The sequence below is a fragment of the Microcaecilia unicolor genome, chromosome 6 (genome assembly GCF_901765095.1).
Source record: "Microcaecilia unicolor chromosome 6, aMicUni1.1, whole genome shotgun sequence".
Taxonomy (NCBI): Eukaryota; Metazoa; Chordata; class Amphibia; order Gymnophiona; family Siphonopidae; genus Microcaecilia; species Microcaecilia unicolor.
Genome location: NC_044036.1, coordinates 226740560 through 226765410, shown reverse-complemented (window position 1 = coordinate 226765410; position 24851 = coordinate 226740560). Strand labels below are relative to the sequence as shown.

At 44.4% G+C, this 24851-nt stretch overlaps 1 protein-coding gene across 2 annotated transcripts in view; it reads right to left on the bottom strand.

Moving 5' to 3' along the window:
* Window positions 1-24851, bottom strand: part of FKBP15 (FKBP prolyl isomerase 15) — a 1277056-nt gene that overhangs the window by 865900 nt on the left and 386305 nt on the right. For both annotated transcript variants that reach the window (XM_030206543.1, XM_030206544.1), the window contains one exon: window positions 1233-1376. In XM_030206543.1, coding sequence (XP_030062403.1) covers window positions 1233-1376 — 144 coding nt within the window. The remainder of the gene's footprint in view (window positions 1-1232; window positions 1377-24851) is intronic.

Sequence of the window (24851 nt, the reverse complement as noted above, 5' to 3'; positions counted from 1 at the left end):
TGGTGACTGGCTAGGCCACTCCATGACCCTAATGTGCTTCTTCCTGAGCCACTCCTTTGTTGCCTTGGCTGTATGTTTTGGGTCATTGTCGTGCTGGAAGACCCAGCCACGACCCATTTTTAAGGCCCTGGCGGAGGGAAGGAGGTTGTCACTCAGAATTGTACGGTACATGGCCCCATCCATTCTCCCATTGATGCGGTGAAGTAGTCCTGTGCCCTTAGCAGAGAAACACCCCCAAAACATAACATTTCCACCTCCATGCTTGACAGTGGGGACGGTGTTCTTTGGGTCATAGGCAGCATTTCTCTTCCTCCAAACACGGCGAGTTGAGTTCATGCCAAAGAGCTCAATTTTTGTCTCATCTGACCACAGCACCTTCTCCCAATCACTCTCGGCATCATCCAGGTGTTCACTGGCAAACTTCAGACGGGCCGTCACATGTGCCTTCCGGAGCAGGGGGACCTTGCGGGCACTGCAGGATTGCAATCCGTTACGTCGTAATGTGTTACCAATGGTTTTCGTGGTGACAGTGGTCCCAGCTGCCTTGAGATCATTGACAAGTTCCCCCCTTGTAGTTGTAGGCTGATTTCTAACCTTCCTCATGATCAAGGATACCCCACGAGGTGAGATTTTGCGTGGAGCCCCAGATCTTTGTCGATTGACAGTCATTTTGTACTTCTTCCATTTTCTTACTATGGCACCAACAGTTGTCTCCTTCTCGCCCAGCGTCTTACTGATGGTTTTGTAGCCCATTCCAGCCTTGTGCAGGTGTATGATCTTGTCCCTGACATCCTTAGACAGCTCCTTGCTCTTGGCCATTTTGTAGAGGTTAGAGTCTGACTGATTCACTGAGTCTGTGGACAGGTGTCTTTCATACAGGTGACCATTGCCGACAGCTGTCTGTCATGCAGGTAACGAGTTGATTTGGAGCATCTACCTGGTCTGTAGGGGCCAGATCTCTTACTGGTTGGTGGGGGATCAAATACTTATTTCCCTCTGCAGAATGCAAATAAATTCATATACTTTCCACAATGTGATTTTCCGGATTTAATTTGTGATGTGCTATCTCTCACTGTTACCAATAACCTACCCTTCAATTATGGGCTGCTCATGTCTTTGTCAGTGGGCAAACTTACAAAATCAGCAAGGGATCAAATACTTATTTCCACCACTGTATGTTTGATATAATATATATGAAATATGTTGAAAACAGACCAAAAGTTTTCACTCACCCGTTTAACCTCCACTTCAAATACCAAGGTAGAGTTGGGGGGAACACATTTGGCAACTCCCTGACACCCATATGCTAAGGCAGGTGAAATGATGACAAGTCGTTTCCCACCTTTCTTCAACCCCACCATTCCTTCTTCCCAGCCCTGTATAACAACAGTGTCGTTGGTCATCAAAGTGAGCATCACATAATATAGAGATTTGTTTAAACTGAAAAATAATCCACATATAAAACTGTCTTCTGAATTTGTTTTTAAAGCAGAACAAAATAATGGATATCTTAAAAACACACAAAAAAGTACTAAAGAGCTGAAGTTGGCAGGGATGCAAACAGGGAATTTTCCATAGGCCCCCATGCCTGCCTGCAATTTAAGAAGTACAACCTGCTAATGGGAATTGGGGCCCAGCATGTTTAACATAATTATGGTCCCAAAACCTCTTTGGTTTCATTTCATCCAGCTTTACTTCAAAACATCAAAACATCATTAACACCTTAGAATTGTGGATGAAAATGCATCAGCTTAATGCAGAAAAAACTAAATTCTTAATGATCAGTCATTATACAGATGTAGAGGAAACAGTGTGAAGATCAATCAGGTTACTTACCAATTTTCATCTTCTATAAGAGTACTGGGGTTTTTTTTTAATTAGATATCAAGTTATCGTTAAAATCTCAGGTTAACACACTCACTCAAAGAACATTTTTCATTATGTATAACATTGGGAGGGTACGTAAATATTTTGAACAGGAACACTTTCTCCTTATAGTAGTCACTGATCTATTAGACAACTGTATCATCATTTATCTGAGGTCCTCTAAACAATTATTAAAAAGGTTAAAATCCATTCAAAACACCGCATTCTGTCTGATATATTCTCTGAAGAGATGTGGAGGGTCATAATCGAAAGGGGCACCCAAGTTTTCCTAAGGACGTCCTCGCAGGACGTCCCGGCGAAGGGGTGGGGAAACCCATATTATTTATACAAAAGAAAAAAGATCCAGATGAAAAGTCCCAAACTTCTTTGTTACAAATTATACCTGACGTGGTCCACGTTTCACCTGACAAGGGTTGACTCGGGGTATACAACTAAAAACAAAAACCAAATGTATAATTAACAAACAAAGCATGTAAAGTACAATTTTTGTTTTTATGTTTGTACTCTATATGTTTGCTTTGTTACTTATAAATTTGGTTATTGTTTTTAGTAGCATATCACGGAGGCATCCCTTGTCAGACAAAATGTGGACCACGTCAGGTATAATTTGTAACAAAGAAGTTTGGGACTTTTCATCTGGATCTGTTTTCTTTTGTATAAATAAAGAACTGAGACATTTTATTATAGTTTGTACATATTATGCACTATATTGCTACAAAAATTTCATACTTAATCTTGTTCTGAAACAAAAACAACTGATGCCCAAAATTTATATTAAAAGCATTTTACAAAAATACAATATGCTGTCATAGCCTATGATTTTAAGAAAACAAGTAACAAACATGTTGAAAGACATATTTGCTGAGGACTTTATTTAAAGCTATATCTGTGATGTGAACAAATTATATAGTTTGTGACTTGCATTTTATTTAAAAAAAACGTTTCAAGATTTAAAATACAGCGTCAAGCAAAATAAAAAACAAAAGAAACAAAGACATAACCTTAAGCATTTGCTTACTATTTCAACAAGAATCAAAATTTCAGAACCTTTGAAAATTCTAATTAAATTTTAGAGGAATTATTCTAGAAACAGAATTCATTTACTTGGGATTTCTTTTACAAAGCCATGCTAGAGATTCCTGCACAGCAAATGAGAGGAAGCCATATAAGAATTGAATGGGCATCCTCTCATTTGCCATGCATGAATCGCTAGCGCAGCTTTGTAAAAGAAGCCCTCAGTTATGGTATATACAACTCATGTTCTGTTCTGCAACTAGTTCTGTATTCTGCAGCGTGTCTCCTGTTTCAGAATTAGCCCACCAGAAGTTGGCTTCTACCACATAACTCTTCTCCTGGAGGATGTTCCTTCTAAAGTGCTCATTGGTTGAGTACCCTGCAAAACCCAGATGCACAAACTATTGTGCCATTTAGGACATGCCAAAAGGTACATTGAGAGCCTATCTACCTGAAATCTCAAAACTGACAAGCCAATATTTTTGGATGTCAACTAATGTGCTTGAGGGGTTTGTACTCCCTATTAATTCATTTTTGCTTAAGAGCCACCATGCTGCCAAGGGTCAAAGTGTAGGGCTCAATACACTGGTAGGATAAGGAAGTATGAACGCAATTACACTGATTGTATACGACACAGCAAGTGTTAAAATTAGATCCTACCTGCTCATTTTCTTTCACGTACCATCAAACCAGTACAGAACATGTGGGGTACTTGACCAGCAGATGAAGATATAACAAAATATTGTAATCCATTGCCTTAAGGGCACCCTACTGCTTGAGTTCCACAATATGATGGCAAACCAATGGTAAAATGTCCCAAAGGAACTCTTCCGCCTTAGAGGGAGAAAAATTCCTCACAGTCAATTTACTTTTTTTTTTCTTTTTTTAAACAGTTAAAAAAAAACCCAGTATACTATAAACAGTCTGCAGCAAAGGGAAGGAAACTGGATTGTTCTGGTGGGACTCAAGGGAAGAAAGTTAACAGGTAAGACCTAATTTCTCTTTCCTTATCATCCTCACCAGACCAGGCCAGAGACTGTGGGTTGTAGCAAAGAACTACTTAAGATGAGTAGAATTCAGCAAGCACTGATTACAAAAGTTAAAAAGCAGCTCCAGTAATCACATCAATCCTGTAATGATCAACAAAAGTATTAAATGTTCACCAAGTTGTTGCCCTACAAATGTCTTCTGGAAACATTACATGTAGTTCTGCCAATGAGGTCACTACAGCTCTCACAGAATGCACTTTTAAACCTTGAGCAAACTGCTTTCCTGCTAAAATATAAGTAGAAGTAATCATTTCTATATCTTCTATTGCCTGGTGACTCAAGGAAGCCACTGGAACTTCTTACACCAGAGTGAAGACAAATCTGTGATCTCCAAAACTCAATGGTAACTTCCAAAACACTTGAGTACCTGAAGAATATCCAAACACTGTTAAGATCCTGAAGTCAGCTTCACAATTCTGTTTTAAAAAGGAAATCGAGAAACCGATTCAAGTGAAAAAGGAAAGGCTATGTTTCTAAGGAAAGATGAAACTGTACGAATAGAATGCCTCTTCGGCAAAACTAAGAAAAGGAACCCTGCAGGACAAGGCTTGTAACTCCAAAGCTCTAAAAGCTGATGCCAACAGAGACTGATCTTTAAGAATCACATTTTTCAGGGAGTTTGAAGGGAGACCTACCCAAGCCACTGAGGACTCGATTAGCTCAATTCTCAACAGGAGGATCAGAAAAGAGGTTAAATCTGCACGGCTCCTTTAAAAAAAAAAAAAAAGTACTACATTAGGATAAGTCGCTAAGGAAGACCTTTGCACTTGAAAAGACACCATGGCTGCTACATGAACTTTCTAGGAATTCTTGCTAAGCCCTTGTCATGACCTTTCTGCAGAATGTTAAAATGCAAGCAATAGATGCCTGAAAAGGATGCAGAGCTCTGGTATAGACCAAGCCTCAAAGTCCCTCTAGACCAGGGGTGGGCAACCTCGGTCCTTTAGGGCCGCAACCCAGTCGGATTTTCAGATTTTCCCAAATGAATATGCATAAGATCTATTTGCATACCATGGAGGCAGTGCATGCAAATAAATATCCTGCATATTCACTGGGAAATTACTGCAAACAGCCTGCAGGGCATTTTCTCTATACATTTATATTTTCTCTCACTACTTATGGCTCCAGTACACTTTGGGGCTCATTTTCAAAGCACTTAGCCTCCCAAAGTGCTTTGAAAATATGCCTCTTTCTCTTACAAATATAAGAGTAGCCATACTGGGTCAGACCAATTGTTCCATCAAGCCCAGTATCCTATTTTCCAAACAGTGGCCAAGCCAGGCCACAAGTACCTGGTAGAAACCCAATTAGCAGCAACATTCCTCAGGGCTCTCTGTCTCTTCTTGGTACTGTCCCTTCCTAATCTGTTTCTCCATTTGAAACCACTGTACACTGCAGGAACACATTGCCCACCCTCTGCTTTCATCATCTCACCATCATCTCTATTGTCCTCGTCCTTCTCAACTCTCAACCAATATTTCATTCCTTCCATTCAACCATTTCCTTTCTATCTAAGTACATCTTGCCTTTGTCGCTGTCATATCTCTCCTACACTTCTCCGTACTCTCTTGCTCCTTCTCCTGCTCTCCGCTGGGGACATCAATCCCAATCTTGGTCCTCCACATCAGCTCTCATCCTATTTGTGCAGGTCACACTATGATGTCTCCAATCTAATTTCTGTTCCTCTCCTCCCCCCATCTTCCCTGCTTTTCTTGTGTGCTCTGTGGAATGCCAGCTATGTTTGTAACAAACTTTCCTACATCCACGACCTTTTTCATCTCTCGTACTCTCCATCCGCTTGCCCTAACTGAAACTTAGCTTTGCCTTGAAGACTTTGCTTCAGTCACGGCCCTCACTTCATTTCACATGACTGCCCCCATTGACTGCTATATAAAAGATTACTGCTCACTGGCCAGTGATGGATGCATGTCGCTCTCAGATGAGAGGGTCCACTTAAGCCGCTTAGGGGCCAATATAGGTGACCTTGCTATAGTTCAGTGCACTGTTTTTTACCACATGCACAAAGACACTATTTTGCATCCAATGCGGTAATTGAGCTCCGTCCCCGGGTGGAGGTGGAGCATGGCAGAGACGGCAGACGGAGCCCCAACCGACTGCTAAGAAGAACCGCTACCACCCCCAAAGCAGGGAGAGGCAAGCGAACCTCTCCCCATGGGGGCTAGCGACAGAACCAAAGAACAATAGTCAGTCACGTGCCAGGACTGCCCTGCCCGCCATCACATCCCTGCTCCAGCCACCTGGTACCGAAGTGGCGAACGGCAAGCGAGCAGCAACCAGAGTGGAGGCGGTCTACCCTTCCATCCCGGCCTCCCACCTGAAGCCAAAGCGGCGGGCAGTGGACAGCGACCAGGGCGGAGGCGGTCTGCACTTCCACCTTGGTCTCCGCGGCAAACAGCAACCAGAACAGAGGCGCCTCCGCTCACTCACCCAGCATGAGAGAGGAGACGACCGAACCTTTTCCCGGTCTAAGATCTTAGAAGACCGCGTGGCCGCGATCGCACGCGGTTGTACGTCTGGTCCAACCCCTGGGGCTAACAACTAACGGTGAGTAAATTATTTATATTTAATCAATAAATTCACCACAGAAACGGAGAGGCATAAATGGTCCACTGCTGAGGACAGAACCCAGCAAACCTCTGAACATCTAACAGTGAATACCCATATAACACGGCCCACTAGCAGCCCTAAGCGAATTAATTCATAATGAACACCGGCAAACTACTCCTAACAATATACTCCTTATCCTTGATCCACCTAACACTAACCATCCCACTTGCTGAAAGGAACATAATACCAATACTACATAACCATCAAAGTCTGACCAGACACACCACATCTCACCAAACTGACAACCACCAAAACAAAGGAAGAACACCAACATGTGGACAGCCTCAACACAACGTAAAGAAAGGTCATAGCAAACTCACACCAACAAAGAAACGACAATTGACAAAAATCCACATAACACCGAACATAGATGACCCTTACCTAAAAATTCAAGTGGGCTACATCAATGCCAGATCCGTAGTAAAGAAAGCAACAACATTAACAGATTGGATCATGTCTGAAAACCTCGACCTGCTTTTCATCAATGAAACCTGGATCCATGATCAAAAGGACCCTATAATCCTAGACCTATGCCCCCCCCCCCCCCGGGATACAAAATCACTCACTGGACCAGAAAGGAAAAGAGAGGCGGAGGCATAGAACTAATCCATCATTCACACTTCACCACCATCACCACTCTACTTAACACTATCTCTCCTACTGTCATCCCTTTTATCTGTCACATCCTCAATCTTTCACTGTCCACTGCGACTGTTCCTGATGCCTTCAAACATGCCGTAGTCACACCACTCCTTAAAAAAACCTTCATTGGACCCTACCTGTCCTTCCAACTATCGCCCCATCTCCCACCTCCCTTTCCTATCCAAGATACTTGAATGTGCTGTTCACCGCCATTGTCTTGACTTCCTTTCATCTCAAGCTATTCTTGGTCCATTTCAATCTGGCTTTTGCCCTCTTCATTCAACTGAAACAGCGCTTGCTAAAGTCTCCAATGACCTGTTTCTGGCCAGATCCAAAGGTCTCTATTCTATCCTCATCCTTCTCGATCTATTTGCTGCTTTTAACACTGCTGATCACAGCCTACTCCTCGATACTATGTGCTCACTTGGATTTCAGGGCTCTGTTCTTTTCTGGTTTTCTTCTTATCTCTCCCATTGTTCTTTCAGTGTATACTCTGGTGGATCCTCCTCCACTTCTATCCCACTGTCAGTTGGTGTACCTCAGGGATCTGTAATGCAACTTCTTCTTTTCTCCATCTATACTTCTTACCTTGGTACTCTGACCTCATCTCATGGTTTTCAGTATCATCTTTATGCTGATCTACCTCTCCACACCAGAAATCTCAGCCAAAATCTAGGCCAAAGTATCAGCCTGCCTGTCTGACATTGCCGCCTGGATGTCTCACTGCCATATGAAACTAAACATGACCTAGCTGATTACCTTTCCACCTAAACCAACCTCTCCTCTTCCCCAGCCTCCCTGTCTCATCAGCTCGTAATCTTGGGGTCATCTTTGACTCCGCTCTCTTTTTCTCTGCACATATTCAGCAGACTGCTAAAACCTGTCGTTTCTTTCTCTACAATGTCGGCAAAATTCACCCTTTTCTTCCTGAGCACACTACCAGAACCCTTATCCACACTTATCACCTCTCGCTTAGATTATTGCAACTTGTTTCTCACAGGTCTCCCACTTAGTCATCTCTCTCCAATCTGTTCAAAATTCTGCTGCACGACTTATATTCCGCCAGTGTCGCTATGCTCATATTAGCCCTCTCCTCAAGTCACTTCACTGGCTCCCTATCCGTTTCCGCATACAGTTCAAACTCCTCTTATTGACCTATAAGTGCATTCACTCTCAGCTCCCTCAGTACCTCTACACTCTCATCTCTCCCTACACTCCTCCCTGGGAACTCCATTCACTGGGTAAATCTCTTATCTGCACCCTTCTCCTCCACCGCTAACTCCAGATTCCGTTCCTTTTATCTTGCTGCACCATATGCCTGGAATAGACTTCCTGAGCAGGTACGTCAGGCGCCATCTCTGGCCCTCTTCAAATCTAGGCTAAAAGCCCACCTGCTGCTTTTAACTCCTAACCATTACTCACTTGTTCAGTACCCTTATTTTATCATCCCCACCTTAGTAATTCCCTTTTCTCTTATGTGTCCTGTTTGTCTATCCTAATTAGATTGTAAGCTCTGTCAAGCAGAAACTGTCTCTTCATTTTCAAGTGTACAGCACTGCATATGTCTAGTAGCACTATAGAAATGTTAAGTAGTAGTAGTAGACTGGGTTGCAGCCCTTGAAAACTGAAGTAGCCCACCCCGGTGTAGCTCTTCCGTAGTTCCATAAGGTGAAATGCTTCTGCAACCAGAACAAGGTAGAAATAACATCATCTGAGTACTCTCTACATTTAAAGCCATAAGACAAAATGGAGCTGGATCTTCCATCACTACTGAATAAGAAGTACCTGCTCCCGAAGAAGACAGAGAGATAGACCTATGGAGGAGCTGAATCAAACAAGCATACCACAGTTTTATGGGCCAGTCCAGAACTCCTAGGACCACTTGACCTAGATGAGAAGCAGTTATTTGGAGGACCAGGCCAACATTAGCTTTTTTTTTTTTTTTTGGGGGGGGGGGGGGGGGAAAGAAACTACACAAGAGAGAAAGGTTGAACCAAGGCATCCAGGCCTTTGGAACCCTATTCTGACACCTGAAAAAAAAAAATCAAGGAACTTTCATGTTTGTCTTTGATACCATCAGATCCACTGGAGGCCATCCCCATCGATTCAGAATGGCAGCATGATCTAGATTCACCTTGTGAGTTCTTTTGTATTTTTGGATGACAAACGTACATAGACTACAAACTCATACATTTAGGAAACAGGATACGATAGATACCTTTATTATGATGTCAAAAGAATAATCAAATCACACAGTTTCTGGTTACAGATGGACAGTATTCACGGCAGTCTCTAACCTCCCGTGAACGGGAAGGAGACAATGAAGGGTCTGGCCTGCAGAGACTTGCAGCTATTATCTCCACAGTGAACACAGATAAAATATCAGATCAAAACAACAAAGAAAACAAAACATAAAGCTTAAAAGAAGTTCCCCTAAAAAATACCAGTTAGTTATAATCTTGCTCTGCCCATCCTAGGTGCGGCAGGATCCAACCAGAATGACCAATCAAATATGTACACGTATGCAGAACCTAGTGCATATACACAGAAAAAGGAATGATTTTCTTCCTATTACTAACTGATAAGGGAGGGTGAAGGTCTCTGGTCGTGGCAGGGGGATTCAGAGACAAAGCAGTATAAACATGGGCATGTCAGAAAAGAAAAGCAGATATGAAGCCCAAGGTAAGCCTATGGTACCTAGGGAGAGGCCTCTAAAAAGGCCCAGTTCACAGCTATAGGAGCCCAATTTCCACCAACAAAAGCAGGTTTGTACAATTCTGCATCACGGCACAATCTGACAAATAACATTTTTCTGGATCTAGGCTGCCAAGATGTCTGATTACACAGTTATTGCTTTCCCCTTTACCAGCTCTACAAAGGATACACCTCCAGGAATTCTGCGTGACTGAAGAATTCCACATTTTTACGTAGAATCTTAACTCCGAGGAGATAGATTAGCTGGTCTCCCCAGCCCGTGGTAAAGACTTACTGACTTCCTCACCTCCCCCCTCAAGCCTTGGTGGGACTTCCCCTGGCTTGATTACACCCTGGTGGTCGAGAGGCCTTGTCGGGAGCAGGAAAGTATTCTGCCTGCTGCCGATGCTCTGGGCCGGTGCCACCACTTTCATAAAATGGCTGCCGAGACTTCACGTGGTAATTTCATGAGACTGCTGCAGAAAGTCTTGGCGGCCATTTGGAAAAAGCAGCTGCACTGGCCCAGAGCAGTGACAGCTGGCTGAAAAGAGTGGGGTTCGTTCCTGCCCCGAAGAGGTACTCCCTTGCAGCTCCTCCTACTCCTACCTCATGGGTAAGTGCAGGAGTGGCTGAAAAAATATGAATGGCATGTGGGTGTAAGGAAAGTGGGAGTTTAAAAAAAAAAAAAAGGTGGATGCAGTGGGAAGGAGAGGGATGATAAAAAAAAAAAGTGGACGTGTGTGGGTGGGTAAAAGGAGGGTCTGTATAAAAAGGTGGATGCTATGGGTGGAGGGAGGGCTGTTAAAAAAAGGTGGATACTGTGTGGGTGGAGGGATGGAGGCTGAAAAAATCTGGATGCTATGTGTGGATATGGATGCTGGGAATAATATGGACAGTAAAGGGAGGGGGCTGCAATATTGGTTAAATTATGACTAACTTGCAGAATTTGCAAATTTTCAGCACAGAATTTTGATTTTTTATTAGGTTATCAATAGAAATCAAACAAAATAAAACATGGAAAAGAAAATAAGATGATACCTTTTTTATTGGGCATAATACATTTCTTGATTAGCTTTCGAAGGTTGCCCTTCTTCCTCAGATCGGAAATAAGCAAATGTGGTAGCAGATAGTATATATGAGAGAAACATCAAAACATTACTTTGACAGTCTGACAGAGAGGGAGGGTGGGGATATGCATGGGGGACATCAAAGCATTTCATTGATATTCTAACAGAATGGGTGTTGGTAGGTGAGAGGACTCATAGAGGGAATTCTGAAACCTCTCGTGCACAAAACTAACAGCTTCATACAAGACACCACAGACTTTCTGAATAAATTGAAAAATATTAAACAATTACCACCTAACACCCTTCTGGTCACGATGGATGTAGAATCACTATACAGCAACATTCCACATGCGGATGGCATAGCTGCATGTGGAAGACTCCTAAAAAAATCCACACTGGACCATCAATACTCACCAGAAACTATTACAAAATTAATCAAATTCATTTTAACTCACAACTACTTCCGCTTTAACAATGGTATCTATCTACAAATAATGGGCACTGCAATGGGCACCAGGACAGCACCCCAATATGCCAACCTTTTTATGGCTGAGCTGGAAGAGACACTTCTGAATACATACCAGACCAAACCTCTAAAATACTACCGGTACATCAATGACATTTTTATGATTTGGACGGAGGGGGAAGAAACTCTGAAACAATTTTACTATTCCTTCAATACATACCATCCTACAATCAGATTCAAAATCAGGAAAAAGTCAATTTTTTGGACACCACAGTCTCAATCAGTGATGGCTGTATACAAACATCTATATACAAGAAACCCACAGAGAGATGCAGCTACCTCCACAACTCCAGCTTCCACCCTTCACATACAAAAAGATCCATTATTTACAGCCAAGCCACAAGATACCACCGTATCTGCTCGGACCCAGAGGATAGAGACAGACACCTTGAAACCCTGACTGCATCCTTCAAACAGAAAGGCTACAACCCCAAAATAATCTCCAAGAATATTGCCTCCTCCCTCAAAACACCCAGGGAAAATCTGCTACAGTACAAAGAAAAAAAAGCCACAGACAGAATTCCCCTTGTAGTGACATACAACCCAGAGCTGGAGAAACTGAGGAAAATCATAAGAGACCTACAGCCACTACTTCAGGAAGATAAGTACATAAGTACATAAGTAATGCCATACAGGGAAAAGACCAAGGGTCCATCGAGCCCAGCATCCTGTCCACGACAGCGGCCAATCCAGGCCAAGGGCACCTGGCAAGCTTCCCAAACGTACAAACATTCTATACATGTTATTCCTGGAATTTTGGAGTTTTCCAAGTCCGTTTAGTAGCGGTTTATGGACTTGTCCTTTAGGAAACCGTCCAACCCCTTTTTAAACTCTGCTAAGCTAACCGCCTTCACCACTTTCTCCGGCAACGAATTCCAGAGTTTAATTACACGTTGGGTGAAGAAAAATTTTCTCCGATTTGTTTTAAATTTACTACACTGTAGTTTCATCGCATGCCCCCTAGTCCTAGTATTTTTGGAAAGCGTGAAGACGCTTCACATCCACCTGTTCCACTCCACTCATTATTTTATATACCTCTATCATGTCTCCCCTCAGCCGTCTCTTCTCCAAGCTGTATAGCCCTAGCCTCCTTAGTCTTTCTTCATAGGGAAGTCATCCCATCCCCGCTATCATTTTAGTCCCCTTCGCTGCACCTTTTCCAATTCTACTATATCTTTCTTGAGATGCGGCGACCAGAATTGAACACAATACTCAAGGTGCGGTCGCACCATGGAGCGATACAACGGCATTATAACATCCTTACACCTGTTTTCCATACCTTTCCTGATAATACCCAACATTCTATTCGCTTTCTTAGCCGCAGCAGCACACTGAGCAGAAGGTTTCAGTGTGTTATCGACGACGACACCCAGATCCCTTTCTTGGTCCGTAACTCCTAACATGGAACCTTGCATGACGTAGCTATAATTTGGGTTCTTTTTTCCCACATGCATCACCTTGCACTTGCTCACATTAAATATCATCTGCCATTTAGCCGCCCAGTCTCCCAGTCTCATAAGGTCCTCTTGTAATTTTTCACAATCCTGTCGCGATTTAACGACTTTGAATAACTTTGTGTCATCAGCAAATTTAATTACCTCGCTAGTTACTCCCATCTCTAAATCATTTATAAATATATTAAAAAGCAGCGGTCCTAGCACGGACCCCTGAGGAACCCCACTAACTACCCTCCTCCATTGTGAATACTGCCCATTTAACCACACTCTCTGTTTCCTATCCTTCAACCAGTTTTTAATCCACAATAGGACATTTCCTCCTATCCCATGACCCTCCAATTTCCTCTGTAGCCTTTCATGAGGTACCTTGTCAAACGCCTTTTGAAAATCCAGATACACAATATCAACCGACTCCCCTTTGTCCACATGTTTGTTCACTCCTTCAAAGAATTGAAGTAAATTGGTCAGGCAAGATTTCCCCATACAAAAGCCATGCTGACTTGGTCTCAGTAATCCATGTCCTCGGATGTGCTCTGTAATTTTGTTTTTGATAATAGCCTCTACCATTTTCCCCGGCACCGACGTCAGACTCACCGGTCTATAATTTCCCGGATCTCCCCTGGAGCCTTTTTTAAAAATGGGCGTTACATTGGCCACCCTCCAATCTTCCGGTACCACGCTCGATTTTAAGGATAAGTTGCATATCACTAGCAGTAGCTCCGCAAGCTCGTTTTTCAGTTCTATCAGTACTCTAGGATGAATACCATCCGGTCCAGGAGATTTGCTACTCTTCAGTTTGCCGAACTGCCCCATTACGTCCTCCAGGTTTACCGTGAAGTCAGTAAGTTTCTCTGACTCGTCCGCTTGAAATACCATTTCCAACACCGGTATCCCACCCAAATCTTCCTCGGTGAAGACCGAAGCAAAGAATTCATTCAGTCTCTCCGCTACGTCTTTGTCTTCCTTGATTGCCCCTTTTACCCCTCGGTCATCCAGCGGCCCAACCGATTCTTTTGCCGGCTTCCTGCTTTTAATATACCGAAAAAAGTTTTTACTATGTTTTTTTGCCTCTAATGCTATCTTTTTTTCATACTCCCTCTTGGCCTTCTTAATCTGCGCCTTGCATTTGCTTTGACACTCCTTATGCTGTTTCTTGTTATTTTCAGACGGTTCCTTCTTCCATTTTCTGAAGACGTTTCTTTTAGCCCTAATAGCTTCCTTCACCTCACTTTTCAACCAGGCCGGGTGTCTTTTGGACTTCCGTCTTTCTTTTCTAATTCGCGGAATATGTATGGCCTGGGCCTCCAGGATGGTATTTTTGAACAGCGTCCACGCCTGTTGTACAGTTTTTACTCTCTCAGTTGCCCCCCTAAGTTTTTTTTTTTTTACCGTTCTTCTCATTTTATCATAGTCTCCTTTTTTAAAGTTAAACGCTAACGTATTTGACTTTCTGTGTACAGTTACTTAAGGTTGATGTCAAAACTGATCATATTATGGTCACTGTTATCAAGCGGCCCCAGTACCATAACGTCCCTCACCAGATCATGCGCTCCACTAAGGACCAAGTCTAGAATTTTTCCTTCTCTCGTCGGCTCCTGCACTAGTTGCTCCATAAAGCTGTCCTTGATTTCATCAAGGAATTGTATCTCTGTAGCGTGTCCCGATGTTACATTTACCCAGTCTATATTTGGATAATTGAAGTCACCCATTATTATCACATTGCCCATTTTGTTCGCGTCTCTGATTTCTTTTATCATTTCTGTGTCTACCTGCTCATCCTGGCGAGGCGGACGGTAGTAAACTCCTATCACCATTTTTTTCCCTTTTATACATGGAATTTCAACCCACAGTGATTCAAAGGTGTGATTTGTGTCCTGCTGAATTTGTAATCTATCTGAGTCAAGGCTCTCTTTAATATACAATGCTACCCCTCCACCAGTCCGGTCTACCCTATCATTACGATATACTTTGTACCCCGGTATGACAGTGTCCCACTGGTTATCCTCCTTCCACCAGGTCTCAGTAATGCCTATTATATCCAATTTTTCATTTAGTGCAATATATTCCAACTCTCCCATCTTATTTCTTAGACTCCTAGCATTTGCATATAGACATTTCAGAGTATGTTGGTTGTTCTTATTTGCATGATGCTTAGTACCTGACACTATTGATTTGACATCTTTTGTCTGATCTTTAGTTGTATTTAAGGGCACCTGGCCTACCACGGTCTGTTGTGCAACCTCACTATCCAGAAACTCTATCTTCCCTGTTTGTGAGGTATCTTTGCAAGATACCTTTTCCCGAACCATGCGCTTTTGAGCGACTGTCGGCCTTCCCCCCATTTCTAGTTTAAAAGCTGCTCTATCTCCTTTTTAAATGCCGACGCCAGCAGCCTGGTCCCACCCTGGTTAAGGTGGAGCCCATCCTTTCGGAATAGGCTCCCCCTTCCCCAGAATGTTGCCCAGTTCCTAACAAATCTAAAACCCTCCTCCCTGCACCATCGTCTCATCCACGCATTGAGACTCTGGAGCTCTGCCTGTCTCTTGGGCCCTGCACGTGGAACAGGTAGCATTTCAGAAAATGCTACCCTAGAGGATCTGGATTTGAGCTTTCTACCTAAGAGCCTAAATTTGGCTTCCAGAACCTCTCTCCCACATTTTCCTATGTCATTGGTACCCACATGTACCAAGACAGCGGACTCCTCCCCAGCACTATCTAAAATCCTATCTAGGTGACGCGTGAGGTCCGCCACCTTCGCACCAGGCAGGCAAGTCACCAGGCGATCCTCACGTCCACCAGCCACCCAGCTACCTATATGCCTAATGATCGAATCACCAACTACAACAGCTGTCCTAACCTTTCCCTCCCGGGCAGCACTTGGAGACATATCCTCAGTGCGAGAGGATAGTACATCCCCTGGTGGGCAGGTCCTGGCTAAAGGAGTACTTCCTACTTCACCAGGGTGATGCTCTCCTTCTAGGAGACCTCCCTCCTCCAAGGTAGCACAAGGGCTACCAGACTGGAGGTGAGACCTCTCTACAACATCCCTGTAGGTCTCCTCTATGTACCTCTCTGTCTCCCTCAGCTCCACCAAGTCTGCTACTCTAGCCTCAAGAGAACGGACATGTTCTCTAAGAGCTAGGAGCTCTTTGCCTCGGGTACAAACATATGACATCTCACCAACTGGGAGATAATCATACATGTGACACTCAATGCAAAAGACTGGATAGCACCCCTCTCGCTGCTGGACTGCTGACTCCATCTTAGTGTTTTTGAGTTTTCCAATATTTTAAAACTTGCTACAGTATTAAGGATATTAGCCTAATATAAAAGTATCTTTTACTTTATATAGTGTATTGTATGATTTTAGTATTTCCTTCTTAGATGGTAATGAAATGTATTTAAAACTCTATAAGAGCACTCCTTGCTTGTTACCCTAATTACAATAACTGACTATAAATGAGGAGTTGTCCTAGGGGTGGGTGGGAATACTAAATTAGATCCTGCAGTGGCTGTTAGATTCTATCTGTTAATGCTGTGGTACAAGGCTTTTAAAACTAAGTGGAAAAGACTATGGAGATTAGCTGTTTTCTGTTAGCTGTTGAAATTTGCTTTTTACGTTTGCCTAACACTAACCTACAATTCCTCCTTTAAACCCCAATCTTTAAGTTCCCAAAGCACAAGCAAAGTAGTGTTCACTTACCAGAGAAATGTCCTCTTCTCTCAGAACTTCTCAGATGAATTACTGAAAGAGATATTCCCATCCCCACCAGTGCTGGCCTTCCGACAGCCACCAAATTTAAAACGCAAGCTGATCAGAAGTAAACTTCCAACACAGATGGAAAAAGAAAAGGGCACGTTTCCGTGTAACACAGCCAGCTACAAACTATGCCACAACATTTCACAAGACCCCACAGTCATTCACAAAGGAAAAATATTCAACATAAAGGACTATTTTACATGCTCATCTTCCAATGTGGTATATATCATTCAGTGTAAAAAATGTAACGAAGGATGCTATATTGGAGAAACAGGCCAGATGCTTAAGACAAGATTCAATCTGCACAGACATCATATGAAAATAGCAGGTGCCAGTCAGGCCCCCACCCCTGTGGGCCAACACTTCACAAGACCAGAACACTGCACCAGTGATTTCACAGTAAGAATACTGAAAGGTAATTTTAAAACAATACAGGAACGTAAGACCTTTGAAATAAGAATGATTGAATATTTTGACACCCAACAAACAGGACTTAATAAGGATCTGGGTTTTCTAACTCATTGTAAAACATAAAGCTGTATTTCTCTATTTCTCTGTTTATTACCCTCCTCTCACCTACCAACACCCATTCTGTTAGAATATCAATGACATGCTTTGATGTCCCCATGCATATCCCCACCCTCCCACTCTGTCAGACTATCAAAGTAATGCTTTGATGTTTCTCTCATATATACTATCTGCTACCACATTTGCTTATTTCCGATCTGAGGAAGAAGGGCAACCTTCGAAAGCTAATCAAGAAATGTATTAAGTTATGTCCAATAAAAAAGGTGTCATCTTATTTTCTTTTCCATGTTTTATTTTGTTTGATTTCTATTGATAACCTTTAAGAGTGGACTAACACGGCTACCACACCTCTCTACTTAAGATTTTTTATTATTATTTTTTTAATGCAGAATTCCAGCAGCAGTAAAAGGACAGTAATGTTTTCCATATTGCCCTGAGTTCCGGACAACTGACAGACCACAGTGCTTCTCTGTCACTTTCCCTGAGCTACAAACTCTGGCAATAAGCTCCCCAACTGAAAAGGGCTGGAATCTAGCATTTCCACTACCAAATCCTAGGGTTTCAGGGACACTCCTTTGAGCAAGTTGTTTAACTGAAGCCACCACCTCAGACTCAATCGCCTCCCACATACAAGGGAGTTAACATTCATAGAACTGGTTTAGAGCAGATTTCTGAAGTGGATGCAAATGAGCACAAACCTATGGAATTACTTCTATAGTCACTGCCATGTACTCATCAGATTTTACAGAACAAGGTTCTTTTGGCTGAATTGATTATCCAGCCTAGGGATTGGAGCAACTGCACCGCTCAATCCATCACATGCAGGGCCTTCCAATGAGTACTGGCATGGATCAACTGCTTGTTCAAATATGGATAAACTGACCCCGTCCTGCCAGACAAAAGCCATCAAAACTACCATTTCTTTGGAAGTAGTCCTGGGAGCCATAGCCAATTTGACATAACTTGAAACTGGAATGTCCCGAAATCACAATCAAGAATCTTTGATGAAGAGGCCAAATGGGGCGGGGGGGGGGGGGGGGGGGGGGGAAGCGCTGACAGTTGCCCAGGAGCGAATGGTTCAGTGTGGAGTATCCTTGAAGGATACTATTGAAACAGGACATTTAGGAAATCCCAGTAGAGAGGTTTCAACAATGCTGAAAGTAAGCTTGGTGTGCTTAATGAGACAGCAGCATAAAGGATGCATATTACCCCTTCAACTTCTAAGCAGCTTGTACATCAAAGGAAAAAACACATTTTGAAGTACCTGTATACAAATGCTAGAAGCCTAAAAAATAAAATGGGAGAGTTAGAATATATAGAACTAAATGAGGTAGATATAATAGGCATCTCAGAGACTTGAAAAGAGGACAATCAATAGGACACTGTGTTAACAGGGTACAAATTATATCACAATGATAGAGAAGATCAAACTGGAGCGGAGGTTGCGCTATATGTTAGAGAGAGAATTGAGTCAAATAAAATAAACATTTTACATGGCACAGATAGAGTGGAATCACAATGGATAGGAATTCCATGTTTGAAGGGAAGAAGTATTCTTGTAGGGCTGTACTACCGTCCACCGGGAGAGAACGAACAGACGATTGAAGAAATGTTTACAGAGATTAAAAAAGCTGGCAAATTGGGTAAAGCTACAATAATGGGTGATTTCAATTAACCCGATATTGACTGGATAAATGTTACATCACGGAGTGTCAGGGAGATAAAATTTCTAGATGTAATAAACGACTTTCTTGGAACAGCTGGTCCAGGAACTGACGAGAGGGGGAGCCATTTTGGATCTGGTCCTTGGTGGTGTGCAGGGCATAGTGCGAGAGGTGGAGGTGTTGGGTCCCCTGGGAAACAGTGATCATAACATGATCAAGTTTGACCTACTATCTGGGATGAACTCGCAAAGGAAATCTACTGTAGATGTATTTAATTTTTGAAAGGGTGACTATAATAAAATGAAGAAAATGGTTAAAAAGAGACGAAAAGGATCAGCTGCAAAGGTTAGGGCACTAAATCAGGTGTAGACATTATTCAAAAATACCATCTTGGAATCCCAGGCCAGATGCATTCCACATATTTGCAAAGGTGGAAAGACAACAAAACGTCAGCCAGTATGGTTAAAAGGTGACGTAAAGACAGGATCACGTGATGCAGTGAGAGGAGGCAGACTTGCTTTTGCCTCCTGCTCGAGGGTCCTATTCTCAATCCCTTGACATCGCAATCGAAAAACCACAACTAGCCTGCCTTTTGCTTGGAGAGAGACGTGGTGGAGCTTATGGACAAATATCTCACATCACAAAGCAGAATAGCTGCTAAAACAACAAAAAAAAGGGTCAGAGCAAACTAGGGCCACCGAGGACAAGATGGCGAATCAAGGACAGGCCCCGCAGCTTACCTGCACTGAGGCTGCAATCACAGAGCTCACCAATGTGGTAGTGCTTGCCTTGGAACAGCGCCTGCAACGATCATCGGAACAGTTAACAGGGATCTCACAAATCACTACTGAATTGGCCCGGCGAACTGGAGTGCCGCGTGTCCGATCTGGATGATGGCACCCAGGGGAGCAGCACGGAGCTGACGAGACTTCAGGAGTTGGTGGCAGAGCAATGAACCAAGTTAGAGGACTTGGAAAATAGGTCCCGTCGGCATTCCAGAGACCGTGCCAGAAAGATCTTTGCGCAGGATTTTGGAGCGCTGGATGAGCCCGACCGGGTGAAACTCGAGCGTGTGCATCGTCTGGGAGTTGCTTGTGCCGGCGAAGGACGCCCCAGAACAGTGATTGACAAGTTCCTCAACTCGGCCCAGAAAGATGCGTTCCTTCAATACTATCGCCAGCACAAGGAGGATGTCTGCTATGAGGGAGCACAGGTGCGGGTATACCAAGGGGGGGGTGGAATCTAGGGTTAAAATGGGGAAAAATTTTTGAAGACATGCAGAATGTGTTATATGACCTCATATATGATATGATATATTGTGGAATGACTAGATTGATATGATGTTAGGATGTTAAATCGCTAATAAAAATGATTGAAACATAAATTTCAAATTCGATACCCAGCGGTGTTAAAGATTTGGCACAACGGTCAGTGGCGCTCACGAGTCACCATGGAGCGCGATGCCTGGCTCAACGGAGTTCCTGCACAACAGAAATAGGGTGGAGAGGGCCCAATGTCAAGAGATCAGTCACCACACCCTTGTGTGTGGTGACTGATCTCTTGACATTGGGCCCTCTCCACCCTATTTCTGTTGTGTTCGATTGCTGTGGAGAATGCGAACCCTGCTTTGTCTCAACGGAGTTCCTGACCAGCAAGCGGCAGGTGATTGAGTTTGGTGAGGACATGACAGTGATTGGAGACCGGTGGCGGAGTGCATTGCCCTTGGAGAGTTGTTGGTAATGGGGCTGGATATATATCTGGACAGTACCGAGACTATGCTTGTTAGAGTTATTTTTGATGTGCCACAGATTTAAGTATTTGATTTGTTTGGGGGAAGGGAAAGAAAGAGGAGGGGGAGTGACTGTGGGTGCGCAAGGTCAAGTGTGTAGTGTGGTCTGTGGGGAGGGGAGTGGGGGTGGGGTATGAGTGAGGTGTGGAGGGGTGAATAGTTGGGGGTTGTGGGGGACAACTAGTGTGGATGGCAGGTGGGCAGAAGGTGGCATAGGGACTAGGCCTTGGCATTGTGTGTGTATGGTTAAGGGGGGGGGTGTAAGGAGTGGGGTGGTACAGGTGAGGCGTGTGTGTGAGGGTGAGTGCATGACAGGGCTAGTACATTCAAGGTGTGGCTAGGGGGCAAGAATTTGTTATGAGTGAGGATGGGACTTCTCTAGGTGTTATTGTGTGATCACAGACAGGCTTCTCTGTGGTGACATGGAGAAGAATGGTTCTGGGAGCTGGAGGGGGAGGGGGGGCAAGGGACAGGGAACTGGGAGGGGGGAAGGTGGGTTAGGTCTCGGGTATTCCATGGTGTCCAACGGGGAGTGGAGTGCTGGTGTGCGTGCTGCTGGGGTGGGAGTGATCCTCAGGGAATGTCTTGGGGTTGTGGGCTCCAGGGTGAAGGCTGGGCGCTCGGGAGTCTTTGGCCCTTTGAGTGTGTGGGTCTTGATTAGAGTTAAGACCAGGGACCCTGGCTAACTTACTGGTGCCCAGAATAATTTCTTGGAACGTGTGTGGCATCACCTCTCCTATTAAACGTACAAAAATATTAGCTGCCCTCCAGCGTCACAACATCTCCCTGGCCTGTTTACAAGAAACCAAATTATCTGATGTAGAACATTTAAAGTTAAAACAGCGTTGGGTGGGGGACTGCTTTTTTTGCGTCAGCCAAGGGTAAAAAGGGGGGAGTGGTGGTGTTGGTACACAAGAGCTTGCAAAGCCACGTTCAGGTGGTGAAAAGTGACGGTAATGGACGTTACATTCTGTTGCGGATGAATGTTATGGGGCAGGATTTTTATCTTTTAAATGTTTATGGACCCAATGCATACGACCACTCGTTCTTTCAACACTTGGTGCGCCTAGGAAAACAGCACGCAGAGGTGCCTTGGGTTGTGGTGGGAGATTTTAACCAGGTGTTAGATGCACATCAGGATTGTTCGGTCCAGAACACGGGGACAATAATGGGAAGGGGGAAGGGTTTACCCTACTTGTGCCAGGCCCTAAATTTGGCGGACCCGTGGCGGCTGTGCAACCCTAGCACGCGTGACTATACACATTTGTCACAGGCACACGGCACGTAGTCCCAATTGGATTATATCTTGGTGTCTGTCCCCCTTTTTCCGCAGGTAGTACGGTCGGAAATTGGTCCAATGGAGGTCTCGGACCACGCATTAATTTGGGTGGATATGGATTTGGGGGAGGTGAGACAGACAGCGGTTGTGGAGATTCCCCTCATACTTGGTGGAGGATGACAATTTCAAGGAATATCTGCAGAAAAGGTGGTCTCTATTTGCCAATGCGAATGCCTGCCATACTTCAGATGCAAGGTTATACTGGGAAACGGCTAAGGCCGTGTTGCGTGGGGATATTATAGCCTACATGTGTGCACGTTCCAGGCGTTCTCACAGGGACTTGTCCGGTTGGAGCGGGTATATCAGGAGGCCAAACGCACACACTTGGCAGTCCCTCTGGCGCAGAATCGGAAATAGATGTTGGCGGCTTTAAATGCACTGATCCATGACTGCACTAAAAAGCACCTATTTTACCGTTCTTTTAGCTTTCACCGGTTTGGGAACAAATCGGGTAGGTTGTTAGCGCGGCTTGTTAAAACCTGGGGGGGGTAATCGTTTTATTTCGTCCCAAACGGCGCCAAATGGGCAGAGAGAAACTCAGACATCAAAGATAGCGCAGTTGTTTCATGACTACTACGCGGCTCTGTATGCGTTGCCAGACCCCCAGGAGGGACCCTGCATGAGCGACTACTTAGAGAGTTCGGGAATTCCCCGTCTTTCAGCTTCTGTTGCTGCTCAGTTGGATGCACCTCTAAGGGGGAAAGAGATCCAGCGCATGGTTAAGACGTTAAAGAGGGGCATGGCACCTGGGCCAGATGGATATGCATCCGAGTTTTACCAGTGTATATTTCCACAGATTGCGGCCCCACTGCTTGAATTTTTTGAAGCATCGCTGCGGCAGGGTTCCTTCCCCAGGCACTCGAATGACGCCCTGATCACCTTGATTCTTAAGCCGGGCAAGCCGGCAGACTTACCGGGGCTCTTACAGACCGATTTCCTTGATAAACGTGGACTTGAACATCTTAGCTAGGGCCTTAGCAGATACACTAGCACCACACATGCCATCGCTGATTGGGGAAGGGCAGGTGGGCTTTGTCCGGGGGCGACACTCTTCATTGAATGTGAGGAAGGTATGTCTTGCTATTGCCCGGAGTCACGCTGTCAATGAGCCTCTGCTTTTGGTCAACCTAGACGTGGAGAAGGCGCTTGACAAGGTGCGCTGGGATTATCTGTTTGCGGTGCTAGATTTTATTGAGATTACGGGATGGTTTAGACAGGCAGTGGAGGTGCTTTATGAGAAGCCTAGCGCGTCTTTGGTGGTGAATGGAACGCGTACAGCCCCCTTTGAAGTGTCTTGTGGTACTCGGCAGGGATGTCCCCTGTCCCCTCTATTGTTTCTTTTATACCTGGGGCCCTTACTACGATATATCCAGGGTGACACGGATTTCTTCGATGTGGACTTTTCGTCGTTCTCAATGAAAACATTAGCTTTTGCAGATGATATCTTAGTGACCTTGACAAAACCGCAACAGTCGATCCCCGCCCTTCTTAATGAAATTGAAGAGTTTAGTTATTTCTCTGGCTTTACCCTTAATCTACAAAAATCAGTAGCGTTCCCGATCCAGGAGCACATACGAGACCAGTGGGAGGGGGAGTTTCCATTGTCCTGGACGTCAGGTCCATTAAAATACTTGGGGGTGTGGATTCCGGGGGATCTAGCCCAGCTGTATGAGCTGAATGTTGAGCCCTTGCGGCATAGTACGAGGACTTCTCTTAGGGTGTGGCAGTCTCTGCTGTTGTCGGCCTTGGGTAGAGTGGCACTGTATAATATGGTATTGGTGCCCAAGTGGACTCATATCTAACAAATGGTGCCTATACTGCTTAGCCGGAAGGATGAGAGACTGATGTCTCGGTTGGTGACGCTCTGCATTTGGAAGGGGAAGTGGTCGCGGATGGCAGCATCGCAACTTTATCGACCAAGGGGCCAGGGGGGTTGGGGCTTGCTGAACGTTAAGTTGTTGTTTGTTGCGGAGAACATGAGACATATCTCTGACTGGTTTAGAGGTATGAGCCATTTTACCCTTTCGGAGGAGGAACAGTTGTTGTTGAAACCAATACATTTCAGTGCGTGGTTACATGCATGGCCGTGTGAGCATCGGGCACCGGGGCCTTTTGCGGCTTTGTTTTTACCATTGCGACGGGCGTGGAGATGGGTGCGTCGTTTCTTCGGGCTCCCGTCGCGGTTTTGTCCCTTGTTACTGTTGCAGAGCAATCCCGATTTCCCTCCAGGCTCGACTTCAACTCAATTTGTGGCCTGGGGAGGCAGAGGAGCTCATTATCTGCATCAGTTATACGTAGGATGGCGATAGGAAGACGCTGGGAGATTGGCGGTTGGAATTCGGGAGGGGGTGGGGGACTTCTTTGCTTGGTATCAGTTACAACATTATGCCCGGTCGATCCCATCTGATTCCCTGACTCTTGTGGTGTGGGAGAAGTTGCTATTTGCCTTGGATGCACAGTTGGCAGTCTCCCTACAGTACTATCACTCATGCCTGAGAGAGCAGCTGGGTGAGGTACACTATGAAAAGTTGGCAACCCAATGGAATAATGAGTTGGCTACCTTTCTGGGATACTTTGACACCTGTAGCGAGAAGCAGGATTTTGAACTGTTAAAAGGGAGGGGAGGGGAGTGGGAGTGGTTAAAGAGGGTAGGATGGGGGCGGAGGGGGGAGTTGGGATGAAGTTAAAACCGATGACTAGAAATCATAAATGATATGTAATGTGGTACGTGCTGGATAAAATTGTCCTATGTTATGTTATGCATTGTTATAGAATATGTGTCATCAATAAACATTATTTCAAAAAAA